General features: G+C 30.4%; 3 protein-coding genes across 7 annotated transcripts in view; all 3 read left to right on the top strand.

Annotated features, from left to right (window-relative positions):
* The first annotated feature begins 1,049 nt into the window (after window positions 1-1,049).
* LOC126845812 (uncharacterized) lies at window positions 1,050-3,524 on the top strand. Of its 3 annotated transcripts, none has more exons than XM_050584734.1 (6): window positions 1,050-1,170; window positions 1,523-1,655; window positions 1,761-2,056; window positions 2,203-2,294; window positions 2,662-2,794; window positions 3,192-3,524. In XM_050584734.1, the coding sequence occupies exons 3-6, from the start codon at window positions 1,990-1,992 to the stop codon at window positions 3,374-3,376; spliced, it is 477 nt and encodes a 158-aa protein (XP_050440691.1). In that variant the 5' UTR covers window positions 1,050-1,170; window positions 1,523-1,655; window positions 1,761-1,989; the 3' UTR covers window positions 3,377-3,524. The 3 variants fall into 3 exon arrangements, with proteins under 3 accessions (XP_050440691.1, XP_050440690.1, XP_050440689.1); XM_050584733.1 differs by having other exon boundaries at window positions 1,741-2,056; XM_050584732.1 differs by lacking the exon at window positions 1,761-2,056 and having other exon boundaries at window positions 1,056-1,170.
* Window positions 3,525-9,249: 5,725 nt separating this feature from the next.
* LOC126845792 (uncharacterized) lies at window positions 9,250-11,268 on the top strand. Its single transcript, XM_050584691.1, has 3 exons — window positions 9,250-9,395; window positions 10,178-10,310; window positions 10,939-11,268. The coding sequence occupies exons 1-3, from the start codon at window positions 9,324-9,326 to the stop codon at window positions 11,112-11,114; spliced, it is 381 nt and encodes a 126-aa protein (XP_050440648.1). The 5' UTR covers window positions 9,250-9,323; the 3' UTR covers window positions 11,115-11,268.
* A 3,153-nt stretch (window positions 11,269-14,421) lies between these two features.
* LOC126845614 (uncharacterized) overlaps window positions 14,422-24,197 on the top strand; it is a 50,253-nt gene continuing 40,477 nt past the window's right edge. The window contains exon 1 of one of the 3 annotated variants that reach the window (XM_050584375.1): window positions 14,422-14,665. The gene's annotated coding sequence lies outside the window, so the exon portion shown is untranslated. Of the gene's footprint in view, window positions 14,666-15,352; window positions 15,803-20,408; window positions 20,639-24,197 lie in introns of those variants that run through there. The other 2 variants (XM_050584376.1, XM_050584377.1) reach the window with 2 other exon arrangements.

The raw sequence follows: 24,197 nt of genomic DNA, 5'->3' as shown, positions 1-24,197 counted from the left end.
TAACGGAAGTGTTTTTGAGTACAGCTGGGTGACAAGTCGGTTTGAATGGCTTTGCATTTTGGAGTGTAGTCTTAGGTAGAATATTGATGCGGTCTTTTTGACTATTGCGATTTTGAGGTCTTCATGAAGGAAATTGTTTGTGACGTACCACGGGGCTTTGGTGACCAAGCGGAGGCATATGGACTGGAACGCCTGAAATGTCCTGATGTTTGAGGGTTTTGCGGCACCCCAAAGAGCAATACCGTAAGACCACATTGGTAGAAGGAGGGTTTTGTATAAAAGTAAACGGTTAGAAATATTCAGATTGGGCTGAATGAGCGGTCTTATTAAATGTAGGCGAGTGTTTAACTGTTTCCGTTTGCTTTTGAGATTGGGTCCCCAAGTGAGTATTCTGTCGAAACCCAAGCCCATATAAAAAAATTCAAATTTTTAGAACTAAAGCTTAAAACTAATATCAATAATATTCGTGCGTGCATTCATGATGACGTCATACTCTTAATAAGGAAAAGCAAAAAATTAGGAATTGACACACTGACATTATAATTTCTTTTGGAGCCATGTACAAATTAATTTTAACAGTCAACGTGTAACAGCAAATTATTATAGACAAAATATAATCAACCCTAATCGTAGCACACTATGGCCACTGCAAAGGTTTTTATCCGTACTTAATATTTATACCATAATTATAGCAGAGATTCGCATTATTATTGTTTTTTTGAGTGATTTCATTTCTCTCTTTGCCCCGACCCCATTGTAGTGGGGCATGATTAATCATCAAGGTAACCTAGCACTGCATGATTTTTCAAAAAAAAAAAAAATAGTAAAATAATATTTGCCGATCAGAAAATTTGATTTGAAGCACACAAAGCAAACATACATTGGTACGCAGTGTAAGATTTTGGTAAGACGATGACCTAACTAATAATGTTTACAGAGGCACTAATATGGCTGCTCAAACAAATATTTTTTTTTTGCTGTGTGGAGCTTAAACTAAAAACAAACCACTATAAAAACCGACTAATGCTGAGACTGAATATCATTTAGTATCTCAAACGGTTAAATTTTGAACTCTTGTATAACTTCAGCGTTTTTAAAATGTACTGCAAACTTATTTTATTGTTTGTGTTTTTCTGTATTAAAAACGGTGACGCCTTACCCTCAGCGAAGGTAAATTTCAATTTTGTAATAAATCTTTATAAAAAAATATAGCTGGTAGTATACAATACACAATTACATACATGAATATAACTATAATAGAATTTTCAATGTTAATTAATAATACATTTATAGTATATAAATTATATTCATATTTATTTTTTTCATTTAAATAAGTATTATTTTTAATAATATAATATGCACTGTCCGTATCTTAAAAATATGTTCTTTGGCTTAATAAAAAAAAATTATGTTTCTAAAAGTTAAAAAAACTATTTCTATAAGTCGTCAGAGCCAAATTAGTTTTTACCAATATATATATAAATACATTTGTAATAATACACAATTATTTTATCTATTCCAGATGTTGGTTACCTTTTTTGCAAGTCATAGTGAAAAAGGTGTAATGCCCCTTAATGTTTTTAAAACTTTTGTACAACAAAACTATGATATGACCCAAGATTGCGAGGACACGGTTGGGAAGATTGAATCCAAATGTGCGTATTTTATTTTATTTTTTACAAAAAATATTTACTAGTTTTTTTTTTTTTTTTTAATGGGTGTTCCATACATTTTTAATAGTATCACGTATGTATCCACAGCACGGGAAAAACGTAATTTACAAAAAGTATAAGTGCAGACCGAAACAGGCGATGTGTTTTAATATAAAAAATATCTCTTTGTTAACTTTAAAATGTAACCCTAACTTCATTCGTAGTGAATTTTATAGTTGTACATCCTTATTCATAAGTATGCAGTTACAGTTAGATTAAAAAGTAGGCAGTTACAGTTTTGTTTTTTGTTTTACATTGGGTTTCTTTGCCAAAAATTATGTTATTGTATAGAAAAACTATTAGTCGAAAATCGCCTTCAAAAAAACAACACTGCAATTTCACTTGTAAGTAGATACCTTGAATGATATCAATTATTTTTAACTACTTTAATACAATATGGTTTTTCCTACAATTTGGTGGTCTAAACTTTAAAAATATTGTTTTATAAAATATATTCAACAGGATTATAATGTATCATGGTTGTTTCTAGTCAAGAATGGTATCAAAAAGGGAACTTTTATTTGGGCTATTAATTCAGTTGATAATTCGATTCAACTTCAAGATGCTTTAAGCCCAGCGGAGGTAAATATCAATTTTGAAGCACATCTTTATAAACAAATATAACTGATAGTATACAATACGCTATTACATATATTAATTTATATATATATAATACAATGTTAATTAACAATACATTTATAATATATAAAATATGTTTATATATTTTTTTTTTTTCATTAAAATAAATATTATTTTTTAATAATATAATATTCATTGTCCTTATCTTCAAAATATGTTCTTCGGCTGAAAAAAAAAATTATATTTTTTTATTCTAAAAATTATAAAAACTATTTTTATAGATCGTCAGAATCAAATTAATAGCAAAAGTTTCAATTTTTTAGAATTTTTTTTTTTATTTGGTTTAATACAATTATTTTATGTATTCCAGTTATTGGAAGAATATTTTGATAGAGAAAATAAAAATGGTATACTGTCCTATGATGCGTATTTATCTTATGTACAACAAAACTACAAAACGGCAGAATATTACGATAAATTGGTTACTAATATTAGTAAACGATGTGCGTATTTTATTTAAATTTTTACATAAGAGCTTTATTACAGGTTTTTGTTTTTTATTTGGATCTTACTTATATTTTAAATAGTACCACGTATGTATAGCACGGAAAAAACTTAATTTTTAAAAAAGCTTATATGTGCAGTCTGAGACCGGCGATGTGTTCAATACAAAAAAATTGGTCTTTGTTAACTTTAAAATGTAAACCTATCGTACTTTTAATGTAAAAAATTTAATATCGTATTTTTTTATTCATTTTTAAATATGTACCTTTTAAAACAGTTATTTTAAACTATATTAATACAATATGGGTTTTCCTAAAATCTGGTGGTCTGATTTATAAAAATGTTGTTTCATAAAATATAACCAATATAACTATAATATATTATTGTGGTTTCTAGTGAAGTATGGTATCAATCAGGAAATATTTACTTGGACAATTAGTAATGTAGACAAAAGAATTCCATGTCCAAAAGGTTTCACTCCTTTAGACACTGCTGGTTCAAGTCAACATGCAGAACTTCTCGAGAAGTCCAAAAGAATGGATAACGAGTTTGATGGGGAATATTTTGATAGAACTAAATAATATATTTCGATGCACATTACATATTATTAATAAATAACACCGAAAATATTAGATTAATACATATTATTTTAATGATTTTGTTGAATTATTTATTCCTGCAGATTTTTGTTGTACCGTACCGTATGTTTAAACATTAAAATAATATCACTCTATTAGTTTGTAACAGAAACATTGTTAAATAATTGGTTTAAATAAAGAGTTCAAAAATAATTATTAACGCAGTGTCTTATTTTGTAAATGTATTGTCGAGTACCTATCGAAATAATACTTAGTATAAGCAGTGTGTAAAAATAAGGTAATTTGGAGAAAAATGTAGAGTTAATTAATTTATAGAGTTTTATAATTAAAAATTAGGAAAGTAAACTAAATACAAGACGGAGCATAGTGAGCCTAGAAAGTTCTTAAGTAATTATTATTATAACCAAAAGTCGATTTAGGTAAGGTTTAAGAACCATGGCTTAACCATAATAAATGTTAATAGTATTAAATCTTTGTAAGTTACTTCGGTAGTGATTATAACACGCAGTATCTTTTTTGACATTTTTATGTCTTTGCTATGGCACATACACGGAAAATCGACACCGACACCGGTTATCGTAACGAAAAATAACAGCTGATTTATCTGTTTAGATAAGAGAGATAGCAGATAAGAGATAAGAGATATGGTTTTGACTTTGGAACACAACCGGAAAAAATCGACACCGACACCGGTTATCATAACGAAAAATAACAGCTGATTTATCTGATAAGAGAGATAAGAGATAAGGGAAGGGGTGGAGAGTTAGGGGGTGTGAGTAAGGGGATGAGAGTTAGGGGGTAAGATATAGGAGTAAGAGTTAGGGGTAAGAGTTAGGGGTGAGAGTTAGGGGGTAAGATAAAAGGGTTGGGGTTGGGGTGGGAATGGGGGGCATATTTGTTGTATTCACAACGTTAAAAATAGAAATGAATAATAAATTCAATAATTTTAAGGGCCAAATTCTCTATGAATTGTTTTGGGCCAGATATTATGAAAACACTAAAATATTAGCCAGTAACTTAATATGTTTACTAGCTACCTTAGATACACAAAAATGTATCCCGTGATGTTGCGCACTCGTACGCAAGCTATATAATACCTTTCATCCACAGTTTCGTCATCACGTTGTCCGGTTTGTCTTCCATTTCACTCTCATATTTGTAACCGTCTCCCCCGCCGTCGACCACCACGCTAGCACCGCGGCGGAGTCGGGTATTATTTATTCAGGGTGATCCTTTTATCTACACTGCACCTTTCCTCCTGCCCTGTACTATTGAAAAATAAATATAAGTAAAAATAAAAATAGTAGCTTCAAAAATAGTTATCGAAAACCGGTTATCGACCAGTCAACATTTTAAGTACATTATTCTCAGTTTAAAAATTTAATAAATTATATGCGTTACTGTTTAAGTTTCACAGTTGCTAATAAATAAAACATTACAAAATACAATTTATTCAGTCCTCTGGCCTCAGGGCAGCACTTGGCTATGCTACATGTTGGAGTTATTGTGCAAAACATGTTGTTTATTTAAAAATAATTTCTCTGTTATCCAAACATTCGATTGAACTTCCTTAATACCGAGTGGAAAAGTTGGAAAAGATCCTCCGGTAAAAATTGAAAAAAATTATAACGTATTATACTTAGGTTAAAACAGAACTTTATGGATGTGGGGGAAGTGCGGTAGGGAAATGCGCGCAGATAAAAATAGTACTACACTCCACTTCCCCTCCAGTCCTAACTTTTAAACTCTTAACTTCAAAAAAATAGTTATCCGAAACTAGTTATCGACCAGTCAAAATTTGTAATACATTATTTTCTACTTAAAAAGGTAATAAAATATATTCGTTACCAATTAAGTTTCAAAAGTTGCTATCATAAAAGTTGGGAGGGGGTAAAACCAAATTTTTTTAAAAAAAATTGAGATCACAATGTATAAAAACAATATGAAAAAAAAAATTCAATTATTAATTTAACGCAGTGAGATATTGACTGGTTCATGATAAAAGAATAACCCTATATATAAACCCTATGTATACTTTACCAAAAGTTTTTGTTTTTTCGTTCTACTAAAATAATATAGATAAGTTCCAACTTATTTTGTTGGCTGGTTAATAATCAGTTTTGGACATTTACATTTAAATTAATTAAAATTTAGGACTAGAGGAAGAATGAAGTGTAGTATTATTTTTATCAGAGTTACACTACCGCACCACCATCCATTTTAAATTTTAATTTGACATAACTAATTAGTGGATCTTTTTGATATTGAGGAAAGACTTATGGGAATGAGTGGATTCTTTAAGATTTTTACTGTTTATCTGTAGTGTCATAATCCAAGAATGAAGTATATTTGTTGAAAAGATTTGTATTGCTCACCAAGTGAAATATATGAGCACTTTGTTGAAGTTGAAATGTTTTTCTTTATTTAGTTTGTATTTCTCGATATTATGAGTACTTATAGTGGTAACTTCTTCAACTTTTAACATAATATAATACTTCTGGGTACGATTTAATTTGATAAACGTCTAGCTTAATATTATACATTAGCAGGTATAGAGTTTTATAATCTTTCGAGAATCCTTTAAAACAAAATTTTAATCTATTATTTAGAATTTGTAAAATAGGCACGTGTAGCCTACTTACGGGTATGACTCATTATAATATAATACAGTTTTTTAGAAAAACCAAATGTTTTTCATCGTGAAATATATTCTTATATTTTCAGTACCAAAACACATTAACATGTTTTTTTATTACAAAATTTGATCATATTAGGCCTATAATATATAATTTGCAATAGTTTTTGTTATACAGGAATTATAGTAAATACTTATATATTTATTAGATTCAACGTGGAGCTGCATGTAACTTTGTTATATGTAATGTGTATCAGATCAGATATCTTAGCTAAATGGTACTTTATTGGGCCAAAAGTTCGGGGTTGGGAAACTAATCAGGGAAAGGGGAAGCTGCGTTTCCATTTAAAAATGAAAATAAATTCAAAACACATTTACAATTGAAAAAAATGATTAGCTAGCTAACCTAAATATAATGGAAAAAATATGATTAAAATGCTATAATTCAAATTATTATTTATGTTTGAAATACATCTAAATACGGACTAAACTTTGATAGCCCCTAATTATTAAAACATAACTAACAACTTAGTTTTTTGATACGTAATGGTCGACAATGCTTTATTTTTATATTTACTTTATACCTTTAGTGTTATAACTATCAATCAAGATTATTTTTTGAACAATTCTTAGAGCCTTTCAGTTAAGTTGAAATGTTTGTATTTCTCGATTATAATGAGTACTTTTATTAGTAACTTCTTCAACTTTTCACCCCATGGAATACTTTTGGATAGGATTTTATTTGATAAACGTTAAGTTCTATTTTTTACAAAGTTGAACACATTTTAGAGAATCCTTTACAACTAAATTTTAATCAATTATTTTAAATCTGTAATAATATAGGCACGTGTACCCTACTTACAGGTATGACTCATTACAATATATTACAATTTTTTAGAAAAACAAAGTGTTTGCGTTGTAAGCAAATTTTTGCTCGATATTTGCGAATAGTGCAGACACACAATAACATGTTTTTTTCATAAAAAAATGCGTCATATTGATCAAATAATAATAATATTGAAAACATTTCAGTTATATCGATTATGTTTTATATTATTCCCAATAGCTAATTTTTTTTCAGATAATTATAATTTTTTTTGTAATTTTAGAGATTTTTATTGGCTGACTCACTAAGAATGCCTATTGTAATACAACTTGATAAAATTAAAATTTTGATTGTCTTTTAAATAAAATGTTTAGCTATAGAAAACAAATAAATTATGGTTTTAAAACAACCAACAATAATAATGAGGTCCCGATTTTGATTTTAAAAATCAAAATGAAACAATCATCTAAAAAACATATTGTTCAAATAAAAGTTATTCGAATAATTCCAAACATAATACGTATATTATTTTATTCAGCTAAAAATTATTCGAACAATTTAAAATTCAATTTTTCGAATAATAAGATACTGGAAAATGTTTTAATATATTTGGCAGGGACCCGTTTAGCGGATCGCACGTCAAATTAATAAAAAAGAGAGACAAGGGGAAATAATAAAAATATATATAATTTAACACAATTTTTGGCCTGTGGTACTGGGCATAAGCCCGTTTATTAAAATATGTTCTACGCTAACATGAAGATAAAAAAAAATTTATATAATTGTGAAATGGGACTGTGTCGTATTATAAAAAAGTTTGAAGGTCCATTTTAAAGTAATTATAATTCAAAACATTATTTCTTATTACAAAATAAATTATACCGGGTGATTTTTTTTAACGCCCTTTTTAGCTTTAATATAATATGGATTTTCCTAGAATTGGGTGGTCTCAATAACAAAGATGTTAATTAATACAAATCTTTTATCTTTGAGTAGTACAAAAATCAGAGTAACATGATGTTTTTCTCCATAAACAAAATTGCGTCATGTTGAACCTATTCTACAGATTTTTACTGGTTGTCTTATAAATAAATCTTTAAACTGTGTAACAAAAATAAATTCGAATTTTTAAACTACCAATAATAGTTGTGTTATTAGTGATATCGTAATTTAGATTTTTCTTAAACAAAAAACAATTATATATTTATTAGCATCGACGTGGGGTTGCATGTAACTTCTTTATACGTCAAATTTTTATATCAAACATCTTAGAGGAATGGTAATTTTATGGGCTAAATCTTGCAAAAGTTCAAGCACTTTCCCTTTATAATCGAGAAAAACCCTCCAAAAAAATTGAATTTTATTTTTTGTACTTAAAATTACGGCAAGCAGTAATATTTTTGGAAAAAAGTCAGATTACTTCCAAATATTTAATGAATATTCATGTCCTAAACGTGTTGGAAACTATTTATTAATTTCACTTTTTCCAACAGTCTTTACCCTAAACTTCACTAATGTCTCTTATTTTTACAGGGAGTTGACATGTTTTTGGTTTTTTCCATTTTGGAACTTACCACTATTTTGCCTGTCATGGACGGTATAAATAATGGTTATGTATGTTAAAAAAATCCAACTTCTTAGAATTATAGCCTAAAATTAATATCAATAAAACAATAGCTTAGAAATGTTTACATTTTCATAGGTATTTTGTTTTCGTGCGAGGAATCAAGATGACTTATTCTTAATAAGGAAAAGCAAAAAAATTAGTATTTTACACATTGCCATTATAATTACTTTTGGAGCCATGTACGAATTTCAACAGTCAACATGTACCAGCAAGTTATTATAGATAAATAATAGGTCACAGGTTTATAGGAATTTTTCAATCTGAAAGTGATAAAATCACTTTGGAAAAATAGCTTCGGTGCTTATCAGTAGTTAGTATTTTCAAGCCAGTATAGTCTAAACCAAGCACAGTATAAACTAGCAAAGTTAGAAAATATTAAGTTCAGATGCTGTAATTACAAATAAGCGTCAGAGCGTTTATTTGATCAGATTTCAGATTCCAAAACCCCACTGTACTGGTTCTTTTTTATTGGTTTAATTTTTCACTTTGTCCCGACCCCTTTGTGCAGATATGATTAATCATCAAGGTAACCAAGCACTGCATGCTTTAAAAAAAAACAGTAATATAATATTTTCTGATTTAAACATTTAAACTAATGTATACAAAGCAAACATACATTGGTACGCAGTGTAAGATTTTGGTAAGATGTTGACCTAAATAATAATGTTTACAGAGGCACTAATACGGCTGCTTTAACAAATATATTTTTTTTTGCTGTGTGGAGCTTATACTAACAAAAATCATTATAAAACCGACTAATGCACAGGTACAGATTATCATTTAGCATCGCACACGGTTAAATTCACATTTTGAACTCTTGTATAACTTCGGCGTTTTTAAAATGTACTGCAAGTGTATTTTATTGTTTGTACTTTTCTGTATTCAAAACGGCGATGCTGTAAGCCAAATGGAGGTAAATTTCAAATTTGTAATACATCTTTATATAAAAATATAACTGATAGTACACAATACACAATTACATATATTAGTGTACCAATAATACAATATTTAATAATACATTTATAATAAATAAAGTAATTTCATATTTTTATTTAATGGAAATGGTTTTATTATAAATTTAATTCAATTGGCGTGTGCGGGCATACCAAATAAATATTCTTCATAAATTTCAACTCGATCCGATTTTTTTTCTTGAAATTATAGCCAATAAAAGTTCTAACTTAAAAACTTGTATGATTTTGTTTTTTCAAATTTTTACTAGTATACTTTTACCCCTTCAAAGTACCAACTAGATACAACTTGTGATTTATAGAGTTACTATTCGAAGGAATTGGTCCAGTATTAAAAAGGTTACAGTGTATACAGTCACAAAAAAGTCCACATCATAGTAAAACCAATGCTTCAAACCTTTGCTGCTCTGCATCGAAGCTAAAACTCTAAATTTCTAAAAATTATAAGAACTATTTTTATAGGTCGTCAAAATCAAATTAGTATAAAAAATGTTAATTATTTATACTTTTTTTTACCTTAGTAAAAAAATATTGTTTGTGCAGTTTTGTTGAAAATTGGAAAAATTCTAAAAAAAATTGATTTTCGATAAAAAAAATTCGATAGCGAAGAAATCTAAAAAAAAATGTTTTTATTAAAATCTTAATAATAGTAATTTTTATCATTTTCTTTATACTATTATCAGGCGTTGAAAAAAATGATGTATAATTATTTTATTTATTCCAGATGGTGGTCAATTTTTTTGAAAACCATAATTCACAAGGTTTCATGCCCTTAAATACGTTTAAAAAGTTTGTACAAGACAACTATGATTTGACGAATGATTGCCAGAACATGGTCAGGTCGATTGAAGTCAATTGTTCGTATTTTATTTTAATTTTTAAAAAAAGGATTTATTACAGATTTTTTTTTTTTTTATTGGGTGATACTTACATTTTTAAAAGTAGCAAGTATGGATCCACAGCACGGGAAAAATGTAATGAACAAATAACTTATGGGCAATCCGAGACAGGCGATGTGTTTAATACAGAAAATTGAACTTTGATCACTTTAAAATCTAACCCTAACGTACTATTTTAAGTACAAAATTTAATTTTGTATTTTAAGATCTAAGTGTTATAACAAAAATATATTATGAAACAGTGGGGCCATAATTTTATCTACTACATTCGTAGTCAATATTATAGTTGTACATCTTAATTCATAAGTATGTATGTAGTTACAGTTAGGTTAAAAAACAGTTGGCTAGTTACGTTTTGTTATTCTTTAAATTTTTTTGTCAAAAATCATATTAGTGTGTTAAACGCTTATTAGTCGATCGTCACCGTAGAAAAAACAACACCGAAGATTCCCTTGTATGAAATCAATTATTTTAAACTACTTTAATACAATATGATTTTTCCTAGAATCTAGTGGTCTAAAATATAAAAATGTTGTTTCATAAAATACAATTATTAGGATTAAAATGTTATTTTGGTTGTTTCTAGACAAGAATGGTATCAATAAGGAAGTATTTCTTTGGGCGAATAGTATAGTAGACAAAGACGTTAAATGTCCAGAAGGTTTCGCTCCTGGTTCAAAGCAACTTGTAGAACTTATCGAGAAGTCCAAAGCAATGGATAAAGATTTTGATGGAGATTTTTTTGATAGAAATCGAGGATAATAGATTAATACATATTGTTTTAATGATTTTGTTGAATTATTTATTCCTGAATATTTTTTGTTGTACCGTACGGTGTGTTTTAACATTCCAATTATATCTCTCCATTAGTTTGTAACAGAAACATTGTTAAATAATTGGGTAAATAAAGAGTTCAATAATTATTATCAAACGCGGTGTGTTATTTTGAAAATGTATTGTCGAGTGCTCGTCACCTATCCCCCAGTTAATACATTTTTTAAATCTCTTGTCATTTATACAGGTTGACTTTTAGGTACAATTTAGCGTTTGGAAAACGTTTTCATTTATGTTACACGACTATAGAGGTAGCACTATACATATTAATATAATATCACTTTACATTACATCACACATTAAATCAATTTTCTTCATATTTTTTTTATAATAAAAAATCACAATAAAATGTATTCTTTCATAAAAAATATGCATCGCATTGAAAACCCAACAAAACTAACCGTTGAGTACAATCGGAATAGTCTCTCTTTGAATATTATGTTTTACATTATTCCTTGCAGTACTATGTTTGTCTTACTGAGATCCCCCAATGTGACACCTATGTGCTTGGAAAATTATAATTTTGTTTGTATCTAAGATAAATTGTTCGGTTATATGACACCAAATATATTGTTTTATTTTATTTTGAATTAATACTTAGTACAAGTAGTTTATACATATAAAGGAAGTACCTTGCATCACTGGAATTCAGAAATTAAAAATAGTCATATCAACTTTATAATTAAATTAAAATCATTAACTTGATAGAATTCTGTGGCCTCTAAAAAAATATACCAATTTATCGGTTCAAACAAGTTTTCTAGATATAACGTTGTCTAGAGAAAAATGTAAAGTTAATTCATTTATAGAGTTTTATATTTGAAAATTAAGAAAGAAAACTAATTACATGACGGAACACAATGAGCCTAGAAAGTTCTTTAGGAATTATTATTATAAATAAGAGTCGTTAAATCACTCTCAGAAACAACGCTTGGAAGTTAGGCGATAGGTAAGGTTTAAGAACTCATGGCTTAACCATAAAAAAAAGTTAATAGTATTGGATCTTTGTAAGTTACTTCGGTATTGATTAAAACACGCAGTATCTTCATTTATACAAGGTGATCGTTTTATCTTGAACTACCCTGCATCTTTCCTCCAGCTCTAAACTATTGAAACTTCATTAACCTCTAAAATAGTTATTTAAAACTGGTTTTAAATTGAAGTATAAAACAAATATAAAAAATTGTTATTTATTTTAGCTTCGATGCAAAGCGAGAAGGTATTGGTTTTACTCTGATGTGGGCTTTTTTTTTCGCTGTATACACTGTAACTTTTTTAATACTTGACCAATTCCTTCGAATAGCAACTCTATAAATCGCAAATTTCATCTAGTTGGTACTATGGAGGGGGGTAAAAGTTGAAAAAGTTTAATTCTTTACAGACGAAAGTTGAAAAAACAAAAAAAAAAACCGTACGAGTTTTTAAGTTAGAACTTTTACTGGCTATAATTTCGAGAAAAAGAGTCGGATCGAGTTGAAATGTATAAGAAATAATTATTTGGTATGCCCGCACACGTCACTTGTGTCAAACTTAAACTATACCCATTTCCCACCCCCCTAGGGGGGGGTACAATTTTTTTTGTTTTTCCGGGTTTTTAGCGGTAATTTTAAAACTTTTGGGTTGAAAATTTGCCAGTAGTTGGAACTCATATGTACCCATAACATATTAAACGGGAAAAAAATTCGGCACTACAGTTTTTTTTTAATTGCCGGGAAACTGTGTTTTCGCAGATTTCGTATATTTTAACAAAAACACCTAAAATCTTTAAAAAAAATTGATCAAATCATTAAAACAATTTTATTTATATCTATGCAGAATGATACTATTAGGTTTTGTGCTCAAGTACCACTTTTGACTTCAATTCTGGGCTGAGCACCGCAATGCTTTTCCAACTTTCTTGTATCGCCTTTTAATTAGATGATGTAGGTACAGTATTTTCAAATTGTTATTTACAAAAAAAATAAGCTACACTTACAGTTTTGACTTTTTTGAAAAAAACAAAACGACATTTATACAAAAAAATATATATATATATTTTGTCAGTAATTTTTAATATGCTGTAAATTGACAAAATTATTGATTTTTTTTTTTTTTTTAATAACCTTTATTAATAAAAAATATTTGGCTCAACGAAATTATTGATTTTATTCTAGTAAAAAATATGCATGCTACACAACGTTTCCCAACAATTTGTGGCGTAAAATTATGATAATATAATACGATATTACAAGTAATCAAAACATGTAAACTTTAAGCAAATTGTATGTATTTTTATTTAAAAACGGCACGTATTATGTGACAATAATGTTACATTAAAATTTAAAAGTAACAGATACTACTAGTATATTTAAATAGCATTTCGCCGGCGATCGGTTTAAGATGTCTGTTAATTTGCAATCGTTAATTATTACTAAAATCACATAATATTATTATTATTATTATTCGATAAAAGGCATTCAATAAAACACGAAGTGTTTATCGGTCCTGTGTTTTTATGCATGTTTTTTTTTTTAATTAACATACTTGCAAAACGTGACTATATGGCAAATGCAGACATATTTTGTGTCGGTATCAATATAATATCTTTAAATCATTGGATTACGCAACGGCCAAGGATAGTTTACACTATTAACAGACACGAGTCCTAGAACCGGGATTTAAATAAATTGTCTAGGAAATTACATTATGTGCCGTTTATAAAACACACCATTGCGTCCTATTAGTACCGTGAGACTATATGGTATTTCTAGGCAAACCGAATAGGTGTTACAAATAGCTGTTATATCAAGTTTTGGAAATTTCTCACAAAATGTCATCTTTTTAGGCGTTTTCCTCCATACTATGAACGGGGAAGGGATGAACTTTTTACCCTTTTGACCCGATTAAGCGTATTTCTGGTACGATCCCTGAGCTGTGGAGTTGCTACCCGAAGTGATCGGTTCCAGGGTCTTAGCACTTATCGTGGGTACATGTACTTGTATGTTGTAACGGACACACGAGATGTCCATTGTGCACGTACGACGACATTATTATTGTATGCTGGTAGACTAGAGCTGTAACAGTCGGCTGTGCCGGGCGGTCTATGACACAGTAATGGTAATGATAATAGTAATGTAATATTATTATTCTACACGGCTGCCCGTGTACCGTGTGGCGGTGGCAGTGGAGGGTGTGGCGGCCAAGTTTCACTTTCTGCCGAGATCTGCCGGTCGGTGCCATCCGATCAGTCACCGTAGCGTGCTCGCCGTGTGTGTATAGTGCTTAACCGTGTACCCGAATCGCCTGTACCGACCTGTTACACGTGTGTGTTCGTGCACTGGACAATCGCCGTGTGTTTAGTCGCTGGTTTGTCTAGAGTATAATTTTTTTTTTTAAACAATTTTTTCCACCCAACTGTCAACGCCGCGGCATTCTCGATGAATACGCAAAATATCATCGGCCACTACACGAATCCACGAATGTGCTCCGAATCGTTTACCGTGAGTAGTTTTATTTATTCCCAACCCCTGTATATTGACCCGATCCAGTGCACTCTGACCGGGGTGGTTTCGTCGGAGTTGTGCCAATTCTTATCCGAATAAAACGTTTTAATCCATTCACGATTTGTTCGAATAAAACGTTATTCGAATGAAGAATTAATCGAATATATTTTTTTTAATTATTCGAATAATTTGCTTACAATCCGTTCTTATTCGAATATGCGTTTTCATTTATGAATTAGTTTTATACATTTTGCAAATGTAGTCTATGTTATATATATATATATGAAATCATGGTTTAAAATTTTAAAAATAATTACTTAAAAAAAAACAAACTAGGTATTCCAATAATTATGTTGAACAAAACATATTTGAACAAAACGTTGTACAGATAATTTGTCCGCAATACATTCGAATAGAAAAATGTTCTAAAATTATTTGAATAATTATTCGAATAACTTTTACTTGAACAATATGTTATCTAGATGATTATTTAGATAACGTTTTATTCGAATAAAATAATAATAATTAATCGATTATAATAGCTATTGTAATGGAAAACGATCAAAATTTCCATGTGTGGGATTTCATTTAGAATTAATATGAGAAAACAATGTCAACACAACCGTCGTGTGGTTTTTGCGAGTATTAAAATGTATCAATTTTAATAGAAAATTGAAATTTTCTCGGGAATAGGTAAAAGCAATCTTGTATTATCGTTCGTTCGTGGTTGGATTCAAAAATGTACATTCATTTGCTCAACCCGAATTGTGTTAATTGTGTTTTCTATCGCAATTGGAAATACCAATATCAGTAGGTATAAACTCACCGTTTCACTAATATTGTAGCCCAACGACTTTATGTAATACACGGGAAATAGCCAAGCTTGAATTATATCAAATGATAAATCGCGATAATTGGTGACTCTTCGGTGCACAACACACAAACTATACCAAGTAGAGCATTATTACTATTGTTTTCTATTAAAACAGTCATTCCAAAACGGGCAAATTTATCTATTATATCACACATTGCTTGTAAACGACGCACGTGACTCGAGCCAATAGAAATAATTGGTTCTGTCGGTTTTTTGTATTAGCTACGACATTCTCTATCTATTTGATTTCGTTTTCAACGGTAAGTGAATTTTTCAGTACTTTGATTATCCGTTACATAAAAAGAGAAAACAATTTGTCTTTCAGTAGATAGAACTTTATAAAAACAATTTTCCTAGTTAAATTTTTCTTATTTACCTGTTTTCGAACTGTGCATCATTTGAATAGAACTTTAGCTAAATAATCATCTAAACAGCAAGTTATTCAAGAAAAAGTTGTTCGAATAATTCTAAACATTTTTAATCGAACAATATGTCATTCGAATGAAAAACTATTCGAACAACTTCGAATTTAATTATTCGTATAATTTTCAAACGTATTATTTGTAGTGGTTTTATTGGATAATATTTTTTTTTTAAATATTATTTCGTATAAGTATAATAAATACTGCAATTACAAAATTTATAAAACCGGTATAGATATTGGAAATTATTTTTTTATTCGATTGAATTGTGAAATATCAATTCGAATAAGAACTAATTGCACAACCCTGCGTGTTTTACACAAGTTGTTTAAACAAATTTTAACCACACTTGTCTATCAAAATTTAATGAAACGAAAATAAACGTTTTTATAACGTTTATGTAGCTACTTTTTTTTAATGTTTTTTACACCGTTTAAATCCCTGAATTGATTAAAATGAACGAATTCGTATGATACAAAATACCATCAACGTCCATAAAGTTCTGTGTTAGCCTAAGTAGGTATACCTACTTTATATTTTTTTTCAATTTTTACCGGAGGATCTTTTCCAACTTTTCCACTCGGTATTAAGGAGTTCAATCGAATGTTTGGATAACAGAGCAAGTATTAAAAAAAACAACATGTTTTGCACAAGAACACTAAAGTCAGAGGACCGAAAAAAATTGTACTTTGTAATGTTTTTTTTAAAGGTAACTGTCGAAACTTAAACGGTAACGCATATAATTGATTAACTTTTTTAATCGAGAATAATGTACTTAAAATGTTGACTGTGTCGATAACCAGTTTTGGATAACTATTTTTTTTTTTTTTTGAAGTTGTTAAAGTTTCAAGTTTAGGGCAGGAGGAATGGTACCTAGTATTATTTTTATCTGCGCGCACTTCACCTCCCACCCTAACATTTAAACTCTTAACGCATGCGGTACCTTTAAATTTTTCAAAACCAACTTGGGATTTGTTGTATTTGGATTATTATGTAATATATTATAGAATAAGTCCGGACTACTACTTGGCGGTATTGCGCGCGGACATGAATAATAATGTGACATTTTGTTCTTTATGAACGACTCACGTAATTAGGCGAAGGACAAGGACTGTTGTTTATTGGAAAAATGCATTACTCACACTCTACACCATTGATAAATGTCCAGCATTTTTAATCGGCCAACGCCGAAACAATATATTTTGTTGTATGCCAACGCGTTAAGTTTATCTAATTCACACGAACCGATATCGTTTCCTGTCGATTATTTGAGCGTTTTGTTTTGTTTTTGGTCGAACTATCGCAACACAAAATAGGTTTTTTCAATCGTTTGCTATTCACACAACAACTGTCCGTGTTAATCAAACCGACAATAATCTTTACTGTTTTCGAATAGGTTTATTTCAAAATATTATTCCTCGTCGTCGCGTCGGTTCGTTTATAACTGTTACTGTTCAATAATTAGACATTTATTGTAGATTATGGATTCACCACCACTGTAAGTAGACATTTTGTTTGATAGTTTAACAGTTTATAAAAAAAAATGTTGAGAAACAAATTGAGGAGATTTTATTGCCTTGTTGTTAATTTTTTTACACGAATAACAATTGAACAATAACTAGAAGGTATTTTTTTCATAATTTTGTAAATAAGGTAAATTAAAACCATTTGAAAAGTTGTCTTGGGACCAGTGTTAAGTTTTTTTTTATTGGATTCGCTAGGAAATACTGTGAAGTCACGCGTTATTGGACCTCTTTAGAATTGTCTCTTAATACCCTTTAGATAATATACACCACCTATAGTGTCGATAGACATTGACATAGCGAATGAATACCGTAAGCTCTTTTTGCCCCAAAAAGGGTTGGAAACTATTTTTTTTTATTTCCCTTTTAGAGCGTAGGTAGTTTTGGGATTTTAAGTCTGAAATTTAGACCGGAGGAAAACATAATGTATGGCCATAGCATATTATACCTACAATATACACAAAAATCTGTATATAGTATTGTCTACCTAAATCTTATTTGTTTTCTGTGTTATTCTTTTTTTTTTTTTACTAATTTGGCGGTATAAGGCGCAGACGTTGGGTGAAATCAAGCGGAAACATATCAACTACCGCACACAACAATCTTATCAATGTTAAGGCGGTCCGAAAGCAAATGTCATTATATTTTTTGTTCATTTTTTTTTTAAAGATTTTATATTTTATGACTTAACCGCCGTGTCGGATTCAAATGGAACATTGCTAATTAGTAAGTAACACTACACGAATGTTGCGGTTATCATTATCGAGGTTTTGCTGTGTTGTAGTTTTTATTTTTTATTATTTGAGTGATAAACTTGAAACAAAAATAGCCAACACGGTCAGGTCGGTTTAGCTACAGGACTTGTAGTAATAATTATAACCTAGTGATGAAATAAAAAACCTCGGGGGGGGGGGGGGTCAAATTCCTGTTATAAACCTGTAACCTCCCCCCGTCCCCACTGTATTAGCTTTTTGATATATATAGACTTGCTACAGGAAGAACACATCAAGACACACAATTAATAGTAGAAAAAAAACCAAATTATATTTTTCGCTCCACGGAAAATCATTGAATCATTTATGTGTCACCTATCATCTCTTATCACTTCTCTTAATACTTGTCTCGTGACTATCAGCTATAATATCTTATCAATTATCTCTTGTCTCTTATATCTGATCACTTATCTGTCTCGAGTGAAAGTTTTACTCGAAAATGGTTACAAGAAATTTCTCGTATCCAACCCAATAACATATCCATTTAAAAAAATTTTTAAAAAAAGCAATACCTTTTCAGGTTCGGGTCGAAGCAAAAAAAAACCACTAAGAAGTACCCACTCAATGTGCATTGTTAGTGAACTGTCCGGAAGAAATAATCAGCGCTAGGATTATTTAAGAGCCAATTATGTCCTACTAGTACATACCGGCATTACAAAGCGCTTTCGTCGAGATGACAATAGGTGTACACAGCTAAACGATCTCGCCGTGTGTTATAAACGAGAGGAGACCGGGAGAAAGGCTTAGCTCGAGGAAAGGTGTGACCGCGTGAAATTGATAACCTTTACGGGGTTTTCGGTGCCCCGAAAACAATCGTACACCATTGCCATGTTATTACTATTATACAGCAACGTTATGTCACTCTAGTTATAATAACAACTGTCATCGAGAACAACGGTAATACATCATGTAGCACAACCGCACCGCATAATATGTAACCTGTCCATATCCTGCGGCCCAATAAGTCATACTCATCTGCATCGAGTCGGCGATTTCTTCTTTGAGATCACAACTGCACCGCAATGAGACATCAATTTTTTGGACTCGGCCCATCCTAGATAAAGATTGGACCCGGCTTGAACAATTCCCATTCTCAGAGATATGGATTAATAGAAAAAAAAAACGCTAATCTAAATCAACACAACTAATTTCATTTGTATTCCGGAATAACTGTCTAAAACTTGGAATATTTTATAAACATACTAAAATAATAAACTCCAAAGGTATTGATTCCCAACAAATTTGTTTTTAAAGCAATAAACTAACTTTTTCCAACCTCTCTGTAAACTCTAAATGTCCCTAAAACTTTGCTCGAAAAAAAAAAAAAACTCCACCCTCTATTCTGGGGTTGATGATTTTTTTATAGATTTTTTGCTTTGTCAACGTTCATCGATAGTACTCATTGTAATGAATATTCCATACAAATTAGGAACCATTTCGATTTTATCTACACAGACTTACTACATTGATTTCCAGATAACTACGTTTAAACCAATCAATATTCAACAGGTATCTGGGCAACAGGTGTTTTGTGCGCATCATTTCCTCCACAACAATTTTTATTGATAATTAGCAAAATATGTACCATCAAAAAATTCATCTCGAAAGCGATTTTCATCTATGCGCTGTTTTTGTTCGAATAATAAGAACAAGTTTTCATTCGAATAATTATGTTTGCAATTATTATTCGAATAACTTTTATTCGAGTAATGCGTGTTATCTAGACGATTATAATAAATAGATAAAGTTGTATTCGAATGATGCACAACTCTGCCTGTATAATTCGGATTAAGCCCACTCGGGCGGCGGCGGCGTCGGTATGTCGTTTGCTTCGACAAAGTTTTCTCGAATATAACAATAATTATTATTTCAAGTTCAACGTACTCGACGACCGGACAAAAGCAAACCGTAAACCTGCGCGGGAGTCGAAGAGGAGCTGCACGCCGTTGCACTGTTAAGGCTGTAATAATAGTGCGTTATAAAAATAGAATACTGAATAGCCATTCCGAGGCGACATCGAACGAAAAGTGTTTGAATCGTAGGCCGTATTGCTACACGGTCCGGTCGACGAAATGAAAAACACTATTGTTGCCCGGGGCGTGGACAAAAAAAAAATGATAAAATAAAAAAGCCTCCGGCCGGGCTCGTGTGTGTACAGTGAAGGTGACAAAAATTCCGTACAGTTCGTTATACTCGCTATCGCGTAGACCGTACGGCTGCAAGCATAATAATAATATAACGAACGGGCTAAGGAGAAAAAAAAAATACAAATAGGTATATAAAATAAACCGCAATATAGTGTGTACGTGTGGTGTAATTATTGTTTGGCAGCCTCCTCTTATTGTAGTATCACACAAGACGGGGACGGACTAAACGCGGTAATAACAATAATAATAATAATAATATATTATGCGAAAATCTATAACACCACCTGTTGTCCATTTTGTCCGACGTGCGCGAACAATGTAAAAAAAATACTTAATAGTTTTTTATTTTAGTTTTTTGGCTTTTTTCGCCGACTGGCGTTTCGTGGAAAACGCACAATAAGTGCATAATACCGTGGAGACTACAATAATAATATTTTGCCTTTGGTTTCTTTCACAATATCGTCGCAACAATAATGGACTTTAATGTCACACACACACATGGGAGTTTGATTATTTTTTATTTTTTTCTATCTATGTTCGAGACGCCCAGTAGCCGTTCAACGACACAAATAATTATTAATAACATAATAATTTATTTCGATAGAAAAAAAAACATAATATCGCTTTATACAATAAAACAACGTACGTGAAATCGACATTTTTCGCGAATATTTTTATTAAAACTCTTGAAATATATATATATATATATGTCTATCAAACACATTATTCGAGTAAAAGTTATTCGGACGATTTCAAAAATAATTATTCGAATAATATTTTATTCGATTGAAATATCTTTCAAACAATTTCAAATTTTATTGCTCGAATAAAAAATTATTCGAATCGTTATGAATAAGCATATTACTCTACCTCACTCCACGTCCCATCCTAAGCGTTAAACTGAAATAACTTTAAAAGTAGTTTTCCAAAACTGGTTGTCAACTAGTCAATATTTTGAGCAAATTATTCCTAATGAAATGGCTATCTTAAGTTTAAAAAAAAATATATATATATTAAAAAAAGTAAAACAGTTAAGAGCATTACGAACCGTGGTGTTATAGCACAAGTGAGTATGAATTAATAAAAAAAGAACTTACCAACATTTATTAGATAAAAAGTTATTTCAAAATGTATTTGTCAAATATTTGTAAGACACCCTTTATATAAGAAAAACATATTTTATTCGAATTAATTGTGAAATATTCAAATAAATTTTTATTTAATTAAATAATGTGTCCAACTCTGTACAATAATCTGGAAAATTAGAAGCATGAGTGAAAAATCGTTGTGTCAATTTCGCGTGGAATCAGTGGCGGATTTTCAACATTTTCTTGGGGGGGGGTCCTGAAAAATGATATATATTTCAAAGACATTGTTTCTATTAAAAAAGTGTTGCCTGTATTTTTATTTTTATTTTATAAAACATATCGTCATTCACACATAAAGTTTAATGTTAAATATTATATTATATTTATTTTACAAAACAAAATCGACTCTTCTTTTTTTTTTTTTACAAAGTTCGGTTAATACTGAATCAACTGTTAAACAGCTTTCATCCCTGTGAATCGACATCATTGCCAAGCCGTTCAATCGAGCCTGAAATTTAACTAAAAATAATATTTTTATTAATTAATTTTACAAATAATTTTTTTTTAAATTTGACATAATAATTTATCCTTACTTCAGTCATGGTATTTCTTAGGTATGTTTTGATTCGCTTCAAATTGAAAAGGTGCGCTCATTTGATGCAGTGGAGACTGGTAAAGTAGCAAGGATCTGGAATAATTTCAAGACACTTGGGTATATTTCTTTGTTACAAACAGTCATAGCTTGGAGTGCGTTTTCCGGTTTTTCCATCATGTTTTTTAATCTTCTTTGCCATAATTTGTACTCCGTTGATAATAACGAATGGTTTATGGACTCCAAATCATCTTTGTAATAATCGGCTAATTTTATGAAGTTATCTTCATTTTCTTCGGATTCAAATAATGACTGAAAATTATAAAGTGTACTTTTATGATGGACAAATCTTTGTTCAAGTTCATTAATGTAAGAATAAACACGTATGGAATAAATATAGATATGCGGTAGTATTCTTCGGTGGATTTTGTTTGAATGTTCGTTCTATACTTGTCTTCCTGTAATTCTAGGCTTTGTTATATCTACTTGAAATTTTCCAGCTAAATCAAGTGCAGCTGTATATATTTGTTGAAATGTTTTTTGAGCAGTATTTCTAAATATCTTCATTTCTTCTAGAGTTTCAGCAGCTAATTTAGTTGCTAATCTCAAATCAATGTTTACTTTTTGCAATTGTTTTGATAGAGGAAACCCATTTCCAAATCCTTTTTTTAAATTAATAATGCAATAATAAATTCTCCATCTAACATGGATTTTCGCAATCGTTGTGCCTTTCCACTAGTATCACTATCATTCCATTCCGATATTTCACCGAAAGACTCTTCAACAAATTCGAAAACCTCTAAAAAATCATGCACTGCGTGGTATCGTTCAATCCACCTCGTTTCACAACTACGTTTCAGTGTTTTTTTTTTGTAGTGTCATAAGAAGAATCTAGGATTTGCTGTGATAAAACGTTTTTTCGTTTGGGAAATATGAAGAAATCTCGAATTTCACTAATTAAGCTTAGACAATTTGTAAATTCCCGAGTTCGACTACTCGTATTGCGTTACCGTATGTCCGCGTCAGTCAAATGTCAATACTAGTATTTCAGTATAAAATAGTAGTATAATCGTCCCTTCTAAAAGAACTGTTAAAAGGAAAAATACATATAAATTCACTATCGCAACATAATCGATTACTGGAAATACAGATATTGTAGCTATAATAATCGTCAATAATTTAACATAATATCAGCAATTTAATGCGAATGGCTAATACACATACAAGCTTTCGATAGGGGCAGGTAGTAGGTACTCTTCCGTTTGCCTACACAAGAATAGATAAGATAATTGAAAAAATTTTAAAATATCAAAAAATTATACTTCAACATGTTATTTTATTACATTAAATATATACTTCATTTCAAATAAAACATTATATCAGCGTTTGGGGGGGGGGTCCAGAACCCATGGACCCCCCCCCCCTCCCCGTAAATCCGCCACTGCGTGGAATGGTCCACGTTTGTGTTCTTTGTTTTAAGGCGTCTGAAAACAAAAATCGTTATTTATGTGTAAAGACATTCGACAGATTTTTCGTCCTTCCAGGGGTCTTAATTTGAGTAATCAAGAACGGCAGTGTGAACGCTGTAGTTATTGCATCGAGCTACTCAAAAAACGCTTAGCTTAGTATATTATTAACTCTGACTTATTCTAGAGAAAAAAAATATATATGTATAATATACAGCGAACGAAGGTTATCCAAAACGTTTTTCAACGCCAATTACAGCGACTCGGACGAACTCTGACCAGACTAAAGTATGTGACTAAAGTATACTACGCAGAGACTTGGGCGTTTTGTTCACTAAAAATATTAAGTAGTGAAGTTGTGGGCGATCAAAGCGAAAGTGGATGTACGCCGTAGGCGGCTTTTTGAATCAAAATTAATGGTCGCTCAACATTTGTTTTATAACCGATTTACTTGTAGTAAGAAGTACTAAGAAAAGTGTAATTATTGAGCACCTCCCATTGAAGAAGCTACCCTTTTGTGTCAAATCTAGTTAGAAATATAGTGATATTATATCAACGCAAACATTCTGTACAATCATTTTGAAGAAAATATATTTCTTGACGTTGAGAAACAACCAAAGATGGTTAGTACAATGTCACACAAC

This window comes from Adelges cooleyi, unplaced genomic scaffold, assembly GCF_023614345.1.
Source record: "Adelges cooleyi isolate 19-005CV unplaced genomic scaffold, UGA_ACOO_1.1 ACOO_flye_CR_arks_rails_tigmint_CR_PRNA_8, whole genome shotgun sequence".
NCBI lineage: Eukaryota > Metazoa > Arthropoda > Insecta > Hemiptera > Adelgidae > Adelges > Adelges cooleyi.
The sequence above is the reverse complement of the archived record's forward strand: the minus strand, read 5'-3'. Positions and strand labels throughout refer to the sequence as shown.